Source organism: Rhagoletis pomonella, unplaced genomic scaffold, assembly GCF_013731165.1.
Source record: "Rhagoletis pomonella isolate Grant_MI unplaced genomic scaffold, Rhpom_1.0 Rhpom_scaffold_00382, whole genome shotgun sequence".
In the NCBI taxonomy this organism is placed as follows: Eukaryota; Metazoa; Arthropoda; class Insecta; order Diptera; family Tephritidae; genus Rhagoletis; species Rhagoletis pomonella.
The window spans coordinates 33,642-48,431 of record NW_023458936.1 but is presented as its reverse complement, the minus strand read 5'-3'; the positions used below and the strand labels follow the sequence as shown (position 1 = coordinate 48,431).

The window sequence follows — 14,790 nt, the reverse complement described above, 5'->3', positions numbered from 1 at the left end:
GATCGAATGGATGGCCGTCTTAGTCATCAGTTCTGAGTCTATTCGATTTCTGAGTATGAGGCCTTATGTTGGACAAAAGGGGGAGTATAAAGGACTCAGAGGAAATTAGCCTATAGTTACAGAAGATAGAGCTGGAAAATTATCGATGACACTAGCTCATCGATAGTATCGATGGTTTTTGACTATCGAAAACATCGATGGTTTTGTAATCACTATCGACAGTAACATACATATTTCAGAGCGCAGATGCAGCTTGAAGCCAAAAATCGTTGATAAAACTTTGCTCCTTAACAAAAATATCGACATATTTTCGCAATTCTGATCTCATTTTCAATAAAAGTTGTTGTGTTTAATTTTTTGACTTTTTTAATCAAAACTATCGATAGTGTCGACATTTTCGATAGTATCGATACTATCGATGGTTGTGAACTATCGATGGCCACGACCATCGATAGTTTCCAGCTCTAACAGATGATATGGAATAAATTAACCGACGAAGACTTGCGTGCCGCTTCCACTTTTCTCTCAAAGTGTTTGCCGCTGGTGATCCCATATAAAGGTTACAATGTAATTAATTAAATTAAATTAAAAGTATTTTTCAAAAAAAACTGGGTAACAGTTATTCGTCGCCACCCAGTACATGACCTGAACTATGTTTTCGACGATTTGATTCGGGTTCAGCGCCCCAAAATTCTTTTTAAATGTATTTAATGTTTCTGCTTCCAAAAACAGTTAAATTGTGTTGGCCTGGGTTATAAAAATATGTATGAACCACCATGCTTTAAAAATTGTTGGGATCAAAATTAGCAATAGTGATTTAAACAAAATTAAACCAAAAAATAAATTCACTATAAATAAAATAATTTGAGTAGAAACCCAAAGGAAATAAATTAAAATGAATTGAAATTAAGAAAATTACTTTAAAAGATATTAGAACGGAATCGACACCTGAGTTGAAGATCGACCTATCTCGGCAGCTAGTTCGAAAACGCCCTATCTCAGAAAACTTTTCAAAAACGACTTATCTTAGCTGTCGATTCAAAAACGCCCTACCTCAGCACATTTTCGTTTGAGATAGGGCGTTTTTGAACCGCATTCTGAGATACACCCTCATCTCAATAAAATTCCAAAGGTAGGAGTTTTATCATCACTAAGGCAGGAAAATACGTTGGGTGCATACAAATACAAATAACCGACAGTTAAGCACAAGAGACATCACATGATTTAGATAACTTTAGAATTTATAGGCGCAGTTTAGAATGTAGCTTTTTTGTTTGGAACATTTTAAGAATATTTTAGAGTTGGCCGATTACGCCTCGTAGTAACGCAAACCTCGTAAACAAACCGATTTTCCATACAAAATTAAGTAAGTTTACGATGTTTACTTGGTTACGAGGCATTAATGCGTTTAGATGAATACATTACCCCTGACCGTAGTTTTACACTGGAGATGTTATTTTTTATTTTTTTGTATTTTATTTATCCCTAAGCGCGTACCGTTAGATTGAGGCTTTTGCATTTTTCTTCTATGCATTCCTTAGGGGCTCGTGCTGCACGCATCTACCATTTAAATCTACATACAAAAACTTTGCTTATTTCTGTACTGGAGTATGGAGGCAAGTGATTTTGTTGATGTTCTGCTGCTTTGCAATGCATTCATTTGCGTTAATGAATATCTCGCACTCCCGCTCCGACTGCACCCAATTCGATTTTCGGCTGCATATTTTGCTACACATTAATTTTTGTTCATACATTAAAAATAATTATCAAGACCATATTGCGCAAATAAAAATATGATTGGCTATAAAAATGTGTTCATATGTAAACACCACACCACAGCACCGCGAATATTAATTTACAAAGAAAAATGCCTTTGGCTTTTTGTTAATGCTTCTTTCTCACAACATGTTTTGTTTTTCTTCTCTTCCTTTGTCTTTCTATTGAAGGTCGATTAGCCTCTGAGGTCGCTCCGTCTGATAGTGTTTCCTTCTATGATGCCCGTGCAGATCCCGATATTGGTGATGATGATTCAGATTTCAGCCCGAAAGCGATGTGTTTATATTCCTCTTCTTCTCCCGCCATGACATCAGAATCACTTGCTACAAAAAGTCTTTGGGACTTAGTTCCTGATGTCGATTCCGACAAAACTAAGACGACTCGGTTGTTTTCAAATCCATTAAAGAAGCAAACAGAAATTCCAAAAATTTCCACAGCTTCTGTAGAAAAAGTGGTTAACCCTCTGGGAACTGTAACAACTGTGATTTCAGGTATTTCGACTGAGGTTAAAAAGGACATTCTTGATGAAGTGGTGTCACAATTAGCTGCCGAAGAATGCATTATACATGAGAACTGTGATGAGTCTTTGTTTCGCCCCGTGGTGGCCATATTTTGCGATGACAAGGATCGAAAGGCAGAAGAAGAGGCTGCGCGAGAGAATAAAGAATTTTGCAAACCACCAGAGTTAATCAGAAATAAACTTGTTGTCCCAGTTATAGCAAAAGAAGTTGATGCAGAACTTAGTAAAAGGGAAAAAATTGAAAAGAGTGCGAAGATTAAGACGCAAAATTTGAAGAAAGCAAAAGACCTTTCGATGGAAAATAAGAAATCAATCGGCAGCGATTTAACCAACGAAAGTGATAAAAAACAAAAACAGCAAAAAGAAAAATTCGACTACAAACAAACGCCGACAGAATCGCCAATTACCAAATATAACTGTATGGAAGGTAAAAACGAGAAAATGAATAAAGATAATGATAATGTCGAATGCAATCGTGCAGACAATGTAAATAATAAAGTCAATGATTATGAAACAAAAAAAGGCGTCACAAGTATGTCATCATTGGAAGAAGAAGTAATAGAATTCAAGAGAATGTCACCTTTATCTGTAGTAAAGAATCGAAGGCAACCAACTTTATCAGATGTTAAAGGTCTAAGGAAAGAGCAATCAATAGAAGACTCTCCTAAAAACCCGTGCAAGGGTTTAAAATCGAATGAAGCTAAGAAAACTGATAAAAAAGGGAATGAATCCAAAAAGCTTGAAACAGAAAGGTTTAAACAGACAGAAAGGAACGAGGAATTGTCGTTGAAATATAATTTTTCATCTGATCATCAAGAAGAAAAAATCAAAGAGTCTGCCCAATGTTCAATACTACCAAAATCATTGGAGCTCGCTGAGATATCAGACTCGGAAGATCAGCATACAAAATTAAGTATAGCTTCGAAATCACACGTGTCCATTGACACGCCGCTTCAAGAGGTCAACGTTACGGAAATCGAAGGCGATATCAAAAGCACAAATAAATCAAACAATCTTTTAGATAAAAAAGACTTGTCGAAAAACTTTGAAAAGGCCGCCAAAGTAGGTGATAAATCAGATTTGAAACCGGAAAGGTTGGCAGATGTAACGTCTAAGGAGAAATTTGAAAGTGAAGAACCTAGTAAAATTGCACAAAGCTGTGCCACGCACGATTTGCGGAAAAATACCATACCAGCATCATTAACCCCGAAAGCAGCACCCAAGCAAAACGAAGAGCACTCTGAAAGTGATAGCTTATATACTGTTAAAGTTATAGATACTACTGAAGCAATACAACAGAATAAACAATCAAAACCCAAATGCACTGAAAACAAAACTTTGAAAGATGTAAGCAATAAACTAAGCAAGCACAAAAATAGTGATTCAAAATTAACACCAGTAGTTGTTAGCTCACCTAAAAAAACGCCAACGAAAGAACAAAAAGAATCAAAAAAATCTGCAAACACACCACAAGAATGCGATAATATAGTCGTAAGTGTTGCTGTACCTACTGAAACTTTGCCGATAACTAGTAAAAACTATGTTACAAAGGATTCTGTCGACGGAGTTGGCAAAAACAATAAAATACCGTTCGAACAAGAAGTCAGTACAGTTGTCTATAAGGAGGAAAATGAGGTATGCCCACTGTTGGAGCCAAAATCGAAAACTAATCCCGGTTCACAACCGCCCTTAGTAATGAATCCGGTTTGGAAAACTTTAAATACTGTTCAGACCGCGAAAACACACCCCGACACTCATATTGATAACTACCCAACCTTAGGAGCTGTCGGTAAAACTAAAAAGTTTGTTAAAAATAAGGAGAGCTCAACGGAGAAAAGCGAAGGCGCCGGCTGTAAGAGTGGGACCAAGTGCTCTTCAAATTTTGAATCGTTTTCTGCGTTACAACCACTAGAATCTTTGCCTCCATTACCAGTTTTGGAGCCACTAGAAATGTCTCCATATACAACAATTTTAAAACATAAAGAATCTAAGCCTCTTACAAAGGTCAAAGATAATTTGGCAGAGCAATTGAGCTTGATTAATTTTGACAGTCCTTTGCAAGAACATCCAAAGAGCGATCGGAAGATGGCATCAACATCTACGCTCAGTGGAATCAATCATCAAAATTTAATTTTCGCTTTATGCGGATCTCTGCACTATGAAGGTGATGAAGATAAATTGCCGACAGAATGTCCCATAACCTCTAATCCAAGTGGTGGAGACCCAACAGTAACGGAGTATAAGTTGCTGCACGAGAATGAGGAACAATACTTGAGTTTGGAACAAAGTTCTCAAGAAACAAATACAACCAACACAGCTACGACAAATGAAAAATCTTCCAGCTCAGAAAATTCTTCTGCATCAGAAGAAATTATTGTAATCGAAGAGAAAAAAATGAGTAAAAAGCAACGGCGGAAGCGACAACAAATGGAGATAAAGCAGCAGCAGGAAGAAGAGTCTGTAACTCGCGACGATGATGAAGAGTTACGCCCATTAATTGGCATGACAGATTCTCACTTAGAAACACTTGCAGGAGTAAGAAGGGATGTGCCCTGTTCAATGCCATCTAAACTAGAAAACAAGGATGTACCAGGAAAAATTAAAAATATAACTGTTTTAGAATTAGCACAAAATGCGACTGCTTCGCCACTAGCCAATTCCACAACTACCACGACGGATAGCGAAGGCCCCATACCAGCCACCACTTCAGACGACAACATTTTCATTTTGCCCTTGACCCCAGCAAACACCCATGCGCCCATGAAACAGAAGACCAAGAGAATCGAACATAAAATAAATCTTATGGCTGCGATTGATGCTGCTACCTCGTCGTCTACATCTTCTGCTGAAGAAAGTAATATGGAAACAGAAAGCCGCCGAATCGCCTCCGACCAAGAACTATCTGTCCACGGAGTAGGTGCATCACAAACTCAAACAGTTTCAACCAACGTCAGCTTAGTCACACCGTCATGTGCGCCAAAGAAGAAAAGCAAGCGCCGTAAGAGATAAGATTTAGCTTTCTGTTTGCTGTGTGTCTTTTGTGTAATGATTGTATACTATTTATATATTGTATACTACACTGGCAAAAGAAATAGTGATAGAATTTTAATGACAGGTGCTGATGAAAAAGTATCAAAGAATGGTTTAGCAAAAACAAGATTGACTTAATTGTACATATAATTTTACGATTTGAATAACACAAACGCGCCAGCATTTGTACATACATATGTACATACATATAATATGTATGTATGTATGTATGTATGTACACATCGTCGCCTGAATTAAAGATTGTCGTATGTTGCTTTCGGCAGGTTTTGGGAAATGCCAATTGAAGTTTGGAATGCAGTTCCTCAAAGATTGTTTTCAAAGTCCCAGAGAATGTTACTACTTCACGAAATTTTTAAATTATTTTATTTTTATTGTTTATTGTTAATTATTTTTCAATTTATGAAGGATTTTCTTTAGTAAAATTTTTTTTTGTATGCTACATTTGTCAACAATTTTGCAACCACTTCGTATGACATGCGAACAGAAACAACAACAACAACATGCGACGAAATGAGATACATTTTGTTTACTAATTTAACTATACTTTTTACTCAATTTCTCGGAAACTAAATGAGATATCCAAATATAGGCGACGCCATTTTAAAGATCTTTATTAATTTAGCATGACTGCATTATTAACTCAATTTGTACTAAATTATCGATAAAATTTTTGTCAATATCACGGAAACTTAGAGAGGTATCTAAAAACTGATAAAACCACTTACGACAACCTTTTATCCAGGCGACGATATGTATGTAAGTGTCAGCACTACGTATGCATAAACAATAATTCTATTGCATGAAAGTTTAATTACATAACAAATTTCATGAAAACATTGTCAAAACTTATTTTATAACTCCCCATTTCCAAGAATCGCAATGAATCATAAACCGAGCACGAATCAGAAGAGACATATTTTTACATAATTTTATTTGCCTATTGAAAAACAACAACAAACTAAAAAAGCATCCACTTATACCTCTAAATTTTTTATTAACAGAAAATTATAATTTATTATGTTAATACAGTCTATAACCGCGGCCAAAAATGGAAGATTTATAAAAAGTATTTATTATTAGTAAATGTCTTATAGTTTGTGTTCAATTATGTATGGAAGTTTTCTTAGTTACTCTGCAAAAGTTTTATACCCAACAGTAGCACTATGTATATTTACAATAACGTAATATTTAATTTCGGTTTTGTATGTCTTAAAATCAAATGGCAAAGGGTTATTAAAATGATGAATTTTTAGGATATACATACATACAATGTGAACGTATAAAAGTTGTAAATAGATTATCTTATTCATTGTAATATTAAACTGGCTTTATTAAATCATATAAAATAAAGGTTTAAGTTAATAACCAACTCCGTCTTTTTTCACGTTTCACGTTGCAAACCGCCGTACCCTTTTTTGATAATTGTGGTATAGAACAGTAATCGGAAACCGTTGTATGACGGTGGTTCGCTTTTAAAGAACAAAGTTGGCAAAGATTACTTATTTCACACATACATATGTATACAGATACTACGAGTACTATATTACACCTTATGTTTATATTACACGCTTTTATTTAACTTGCTCATCCCGCGGAAATTTCTAATCGATCTAGAGGCTTGAAACTTTGAGCATGGTTACAATCACGATGACAATGCAATTTAAAATATAAATTGATTCCTAAAATGGTGTAGGCGCATCGGCGTAGCCAGAATAAAATTTAGGGGGGGGCTCGACCCTATTAAGCTGGCATTTCAGGGTACTATTTTATTTATATATAAGGAAAATTTGAAAGTTAGGGGGGGCTCGAGCACCCCCCTGCCCCTACCTGGCTACGCCCATGTGTAGGCGTCTTGATTTCAAGGTAAAAGTTATGGCTGACAGAGCGTAATTTGCCAAAGAACGTAAAAAATGCTCCAAGTTCTTCATATTGCGAATTCTTTTGTAAGTGAAGTACCGAAAATTAGTTTCAACTGTTTTCCCATGCCCCAACTGTTAAGTTTCATAAACTTGTGTATATCGTCGCTACATGTCAAACTACGAATGTTCAAAAATGCTTTTTCAATTGCGCATGCGTCTAGAGTGTTTGGCAAGTTGCCAAATCGTCAAATTTCGAGTCTTCTTAGAAGCAGAGGATACTGGCTTTAACAAAGTGTCGAATCCCACAACAATTTTTACAACCGTTTTTTTTTGCTATCGTGAAAAGTACCCATTTTCATATTCGATAGTTTGACATGGTAGCGACGATATGTAAAGCATCAAATGTTGCATGCTGTTAAGAATTACGTAACATCTTTGTTTTTCTATCACAGGGAGACAGAATACGATAAACGGCACCCGTTTCGCATTAGAAGTCACTTTCGTTTTAAAATTGTATGCACTTATATATATCGTCGTTTAAAGTACAAAACCGCGTATCAACAAAATGCAAAACCGCGTAGGTGAGGTTTCTTCTGAGTACTGTTAAGGCTTTCTAAAACATAGCTCAACCAGCTACCGACGTAAAACCGTACACCGTGACACGAATTACATATCTTATGGGATTCTCGTGTTAACGTTAACGCACCACCGAATGACGCAAGAATGGTAGAATACAAGATTGCGCCAATCGAGCTGAGAGCAACTGGTTGTGATGCCACATTATTTTTAGAATGAGAGTGTAAAGAATAATTTTGAAGAAGAAGAGGAGGAAGCGAACAAGTTGTGCGAAATAGTGATGTAAAACTAGGAAGAATTGTACCTACTCTTCAGCTTCTTAAATTTGAACGTACATTCGGTACAATCACGTTATTTTAGGTACATTTGGAACGTAGTAAAATATTGTTTCATGTAAGCCAAAAAGTTTTTATGGTACAGATGGAAGATGTAGTCCACCAAGTGACAAAAATATATGCACATAAAAGTACATGTTTACTGTTTAGGTACGTGTATCTACTTTTCGGTACAACTTTTCGTCAAATAGGTACAATATGAATATTTAATATTCATCACTAGTGCTCAAAAATAATAATGTGACGTCAGCGAAAGGATGGATGCTGTCAAACCGAGAAAGAGAGGATTAACGGTCCGCGGAAGGCACCACCTTTGTTTCGCTACATCGTACGCATGACGGTGACGATTCCACATAGTTTAACATCACTATTTCGCACCACTTGTTCGCTTCTTCATCTTCTTCAAAATTATTCTTTACACTCTCATTCTAAAAATAATGTGAAGTCACACCCAGTTGCTCTCAGCTCGATTGGCGCAATCTTGTATTCTATCATTCTTGACGGTGACGTTGTCGTTGCTTCTCACTCTCTATCAACAGCAATTGCAGGGCGCTCCGCCGGTGGCTGGTTGAGCTAACACTCGCGTTCGCCACCGCGAAGTGTTTGTACCGCGATGTTGGGAATCCTGTATAGTTTTGGGAATTCTGTATAGTTTTGGGCCATGGGATTACACCGTGCGACAGTCAATTTAACACACGAAAAAATCAATATATTCACAAAACTGGGGCCAAATATAGTAAAACTGCGTTTTTAGTGTTTCGCTCTGACGTCAGGATTTTTTTTTTAAAGAGACTGAAATATTTAGAATAAGATTGAATAAAAAAAAATATTCTAAAGATTCGGTGCATTGTACAATAACAATATGGGTATCAATTAAAAGGAAAAATTCTGTAGAATAGAAAAAAAAAGTTGATTTTTGGGTGCACCAGGACGAATAAGTATTGAAAATGTCCTTTTAAAACTTTATCCTTGAATATCCTTGGAAACTTCCAATATTTATTTTTGAAAAAAATATATGTCAAGGACTAATTAGTTTTAGATAAAAAAATTTTACACTTCTCTTAATAAGATATTGATAGTTACAATATACATAAATAAAGATATTTGAATCATAAAAGAACAAACTGACCGTAGGATATACCTACGATTTAAATACTTGATTTATTTTGTGTACAAGGGCGTAGCCAGCCTTTCATCTAGGGGGGCAAGAGTTTATATAGAGGGAAAAAATGTTTTAAATATATATTATTATTATATACAACGAAATTTTTGTGTTTAAGAAAGTGTAAGTTTTCTGGTAGCCTTTACAATGATACCAATTTTTTAAAAATCGGTTAGTAATTTTTTTTTTTTAATATTTTTCTTTATAAAAAGGGGTATTTTTTGCTTTCAAGTGTTTCTTCTCAAATTTTTTTTTTATTTTTTTTATTATTTTATAAAAAAATGTATTCTTTCCTTTTAAGTGTTTTTTCTCAAATTTTTACATACAAAGTATACAAATATGCATAACAGAAGAGGAGAAGGGGGTGCAATCACGTTTAAAAAAATACCAACTTTTTAAAAACCAGTTAAAAATTGTTTGAAATATAAGGTTTTTAATTTTTTGAAGATCCGACCTTTGCCCCCTTATAGCACCTGTAATATAAGTTTGCAAAAAAAAAAAGTTATAAACCATTTAAATAAGAGCAAAAGGCGGTCTACGATTTTTTTTTAGTTTTTTTAATTATTTACATATGTATAATAATAAAAAATAATTTTTTACCAAAGATCTTATTTCGAACTTCGAAGGCCCATATCTCGATTTCGGAGGCTAACTTCGAAAAACGGAGAAATTACTTTTTACCTATGACTCAATCTCTTAAAAAAAAAATTGGTTTGGTCCAATACGCATCGGAGTGCTGTACAGTGTAATGATTCTAGTATCTTCATTTAAGTATGTTGTAACTATCAATATCTTATAAAGAGAAGTGAACATTTTTTTTATCTAAAACTAATCAAGTTAGAAGGACGAAATTCGAGGATGTGATAGTTTACATATTAGTCCTTGACATATATTTTTTTCAAAAATTAATATTGGAAATTTCCCAGGATATTCAAGGATGAAGTCTTAAAAGGACATTTTAAACATTTATTCGTCCTGGTGAAACAAAAAATTAAAATTTAAATTCTACAGGATTTTTCCTTTTATGAGAAGCTGTTTTTCATGGCAGAAATACACTCGGAGGTCTGCCATTGCCTGCCGAGGGACGACCGCTGTTAAGAAAAAACCTTTTTCTATATTTTTTTGCGATGTTGCTTTGACTAGGGCTTGAACCCAGGCATTGCGGAGTGGAAGCGCGCACTGCACCACAGCGGCGAAAAGTGGTTATGAAAACGCAAAATGGTGGAGAGAAGAACTGAAAAAATTAGGTAAAAAATTTAATTACTTATGTATTATTAGTAAAAATAATATATAGGAGAAAAATCGATCACGTCCGATATGTCAGGTCCGTTATCACATTTTAATTCAAAATATAACCAACAACGAATTCCTTCTGACTAAAAATTAATTCGTTGGAATTGGCAATTTGACTTTATTTAAAGAATGTTTAAGAAAGGAAAACCTCACAGGTTTCACAGAGTTTTGCTTATTTTAACATGTACTCTGAAACCACCTCTTTTTTGTCACGTCCGTTATGCCTTCCTTTTCATCGATGTTTCCGACACCAGTGTTCCAAGCATTGCTTCCGTTTCCGTGTACTTTATTTAACTCTAAAGTTGTACTCATCAGATAACAATTATTTGGTGAACGAAAAATAAAACACCCAACAAATAAGCCGTTTATTTTGAAAGTGGCATAAGTCACATTTTCAAAAAAATCTAGTGTATGATAACACCAATTGAGAACTACTGCGGTCTTGTTCGAGGGAAGTTTTACTATTGGGCGGTATAACGAAAATGTATATTTTGAAAGTGGCATAAGTCACTAAAAAAAATCAAGTTATTGATAGCATGGAATACACCGAGCAAAAGTAAATTTTGCACAAAATAATATATACATAAATGTACTCCCAAAACTAGGAGCAGAATATAGTAAAACTGCGTTTTTAGTTTCTTTCTCTGGCATCAGGATTTTTTAAAGGACTTGGGAATTTCAAAGATTTGATTAGTTCGAAAAATTCAGTGCTATATAGAATAATAAATGGATATCAAAAATTCTGTAGAGTTGAAAAATATAAACTTTTTTTGTGCATAAGGACGAATAGGTATTGAAAATGTCCTTTTAAAATTTTGTTCTTGAGTATCCTTGCAAATTTGCAGTATTTATTTTTGAAAAAATTATAATACCGTAAAAAAAAATAATATTTTAAAGGGTATTTTCAATATCAATTCGTCATTGTGAACCAAAAAATTTAATATTTTTAAATTCTAAATTTATTTATAATGAGGCGTATTTGAAATTTTTGTATAGAAAAATTTCAATATTTTCGATTCGTACGAAAACAAGAATACGCCCAAATGTTTTCTTGTGAAAGCTTGTCAAAATTTGGTGCGACTAAAATTTTTTATGTAAGTATTATAAGTCCATTTTTTATTCATTGTCAGTCACAAGTTGCATGTACTTGGCCCTACCCTCAGTTAGTCATCATTTTGGTTTCTTCAACCACCACCACTGTCAATGCGTCCCCCCACACCCCCCTCTAAGAGGTAAAGTCAGTTGTCCAAAAATGGACGACGTACGTAGTTACTGTATAGTGTACATAAAACCTACCTGCCACCGTGCTAGATTATCTTCGGCATGATCTATTACGCTCTTGTCGTCTCAGCTGTGCTATTAAGTTTGCCGCGACTGTGCGGAATGATTTCCATTTCTCTGGCGACTCGGTTATGTGCAGAATCAGGTTCTCTGGCGTCGCGTTTACTCCATGTGCAACGTTAAGGAAGACTCGTTCCTCCTGGATTTTCGGCATGCAAAAAGAACATGTTCTGCATCTTCTACTCTGTTTTGGCCGCAGGTTTCACAATGTTCGGCATCATCTAATTTGAAGCGGAAGAAGTACGCTTTAAAGCAGCCGTGCCCACTTAGAAGTTGCGTGACATTAAAGTCTACTTCCCCATGTTTTCTTGCCAGCCAGCTTTCTATATGTGGTATAAGCCTGTGCGTCCAGCGACCGCTGTTCGAGTGATCCCATCGGTGTTGCCACTGCTCCATTGTGCTGCTGATTGAAATGGACGTTTCTTGGACCAACAGATTGATAGGATGTAGGCCTGAGATGACCAGCGCTGCATCTTCCGACACCGTACGGAACGCCGAGCAGACTCTTAGTAGATCGTATACCCTTGATGTACAGCGGCGTGTCGCATGCAGTTGCCCAAACCTCCGACCCGTAGAGAATAACGGACTTGAGAACACCCAGCTAGCAACTTCCCAACGTTATGTCTTGGACCTCTTGTGTTGAGCATAAGTCCTGAGAGTGCTCCTTGGGTGGACGCTGCCTTTTCGCAAACGTAGTCCAAGTGATCCTTAAATTTCAGCCTCGAGTCGAACTTGATGCCTAGGTACTAGAGTGAGGGTTTCGACTGCACAGTGAATTCTTTAACTCTTATTTCTGCCTGCTCTCTGATTTTTCGTTTGCTTATTAGAAGAAGCTCTGTTTTCTTCTCAACGATGGCAGCAACGGTTACTTCCGCACATCGTTCTACCTCGGATAAATGTTTGGCGACAACTACTACGGCAACGTCGTCTGTGCGAACCCGATTATCTTCGCTTCCGCGGGAACATGCAAGCGCAGGACGCCATCATACATGACAAGGAGTGGTCGCAGTATCGAACCCTGAGGGACACCGACATACATATGTATGTATGTGTAAAAATATATGCATCGGCGTAGCCAGAATGAAATTTAGAAATTCCGATTTCAAACTTTGTACAAAAATTAGAAACATTCTGCTTATTTTCACCAAATTTTCAAACTTTTTAATCATAATTTGGGTATGCAGTTTTGTAGGCCATTTAATTCTAGTATAATGAAGTGCAAGTTTCAAGCTGCTATAAAATCCCGTTAATTTCTGTCAATTTTTTTGTGCTGGCAATGTCTTTCATATAAAAGAAAATTGTCGATAATACTATTGTATGGAAAAATCGTGAAACACCTTCAACCAAAAAAAACTCATTTTTATGAACTGCCTGCAAATGCTTTTTCATGTTGGCTGTTGTCTGTCGCTACATCTGAACATATGAAAAGAAATTCCAAATAATCGGCGAAAAAAGGCCGACGCCGATGCCGATGCCGACGCCGATGCCGATGCCGATGCCGATTAATCGATCTACTTAGTACTGAAATCAGCCAATAAACAACCCATCTACTATGTGTGTACACATCGGTACTTTTTAAAACTGCATTGTTACCTTTATAAGCACTGACCGTGCATATATGTATAAGAAAATTACATAAAACCCGTTAAACGTGTCTTGTTAAAAAAAAAAAAAAAATACAGTTGTAGGGTTAAAATCTTCTAATAATTGTTGAACGAAAAATTTAATGTAAAATATAATATCAATATCAGTTGGAGTTTGCGAGAAATACTTATATATGTATATGTCTGTATGTTTATGTCATTTTAGGCTTGAGCGTTGTACCCGCTGTATTTCGAGAGAACAATGTTGCCACCATCGATAAAATGGATTGCGTAAGTGGAATAGAAACCAAAGTTGAGCTTCGAAAGCACAAAGAAACTAACAAATCCGAAGTCAAATCGTCTAAAAATACTCACAATTGCGAGGCCATCAGCAGCACCAATGCTCCCGCCAACAGGTTTGACCTCTCAGGTCGCACCAAGAACTATTTCACTGGTGAAGAAAATACAATCATTAACATCGACTTTTCGGACGATCAAATGAGTGTTGGCAGTATACCCTCATCCAACTCGCCCCCTTTAAGCCTAAATGGTATGCTGGAGACCAATCTAATGCATTTTCCAACAGGTGGAGACAATGTGGATAATGCGACGAACAGTGATGCTTTAGATGACATTGATTACAGTGATGGCCACTTCGAAGATAGTAATAGAGACGCGACAAATAAGGATTCCTCTTTGTGAGATTTACTAAAGCACCATTCACGCGTAGGAGCAACAGTTTTGAGTGGTAGTTCATATCTGAACAAGATTTACAGAAATATTTTCAACAATTCTACATCTAAATAGACAAGTTGAACAGTTTGGATGAATGGTCCTCTTGCATAAGAGGCGAGAGAGACACTGTTTTCCGAGTAATATTGCTCAACTTGATTTGATCTTAAGCCTGCCTATCAGGATTAATGGCCATAAAACTTTTGAATGAGAATTGCAGTTGCCTTATTTTTCAAGGCTTTTGCTGATATACATACATACATATCGTCGTTTAAAGTACAAAACCGCGTATCATCAAAATGCAAAACCGCGTATGTGAGGTTGCATAAATTATTTTCTAGTGGGTAAAAACACTAATTTTTCAAAATGGTTCTCTTTTTTATAAAGCAATCGCATTTCTGGCTAGTATATTTCAGGACGAATGGATAACGATTAAGCCAAGAGCTTTTGGCAGTAAATGGCAGTTACGCGGTTTTTTACTTTAAACGACGGTATGTATGTATGCATATAATTTAGACTGGGTCGGTTTCCATATAAAACAAAAAACTTTTTAATTCACGAT

General features: G+C 35.9%; 2 protein-coding genes across 2 annotated transcripts in view; both read left to right on the top strand.

Annotated features, from left to right (window-relative positions):
• LOC118750742 overlaps positions 1-6,716 on the top strand; it is a 32,795-nt gene extending 26,079 nt beyond the window's left edge. Inside the window, 1 exon segment of the mRNA XM_036485476.1 lies at positions 1,947-6,716. Coding sequence (XP_036341369.1) covers positions 1,947-5,305 — 3,359 coding nt within the window. The 3' untranslated portion in view covers positions 5,306-6,716.
• Positions 6,717-11,670: 4,954 nt separating this feature from the next.
• LOC118750741 (breast carcinoma-amplified sequence 3 homolog) lies at positions 11,671-14,542 on the top strand. Its single transcript, XM_036485475.1, has 2 exons — positions 11,671-12,954; positions 13,723-14,542. The coding sequence occupies exon 2, from the start codon at positions 13,779-13,781 to the stop codon at positions 14,196-14,198; it is 420 nt and encodes a 139-aa protein (XP_036341368.1). The 5' UTR covers positions 11,671-12,954; positions 13,723-13,778; the 3' UTR covers positions 14,199-14,542.
• The last annotated feature ends 248 nt before the right edge of the window (positions 14,543-14,790 follow it).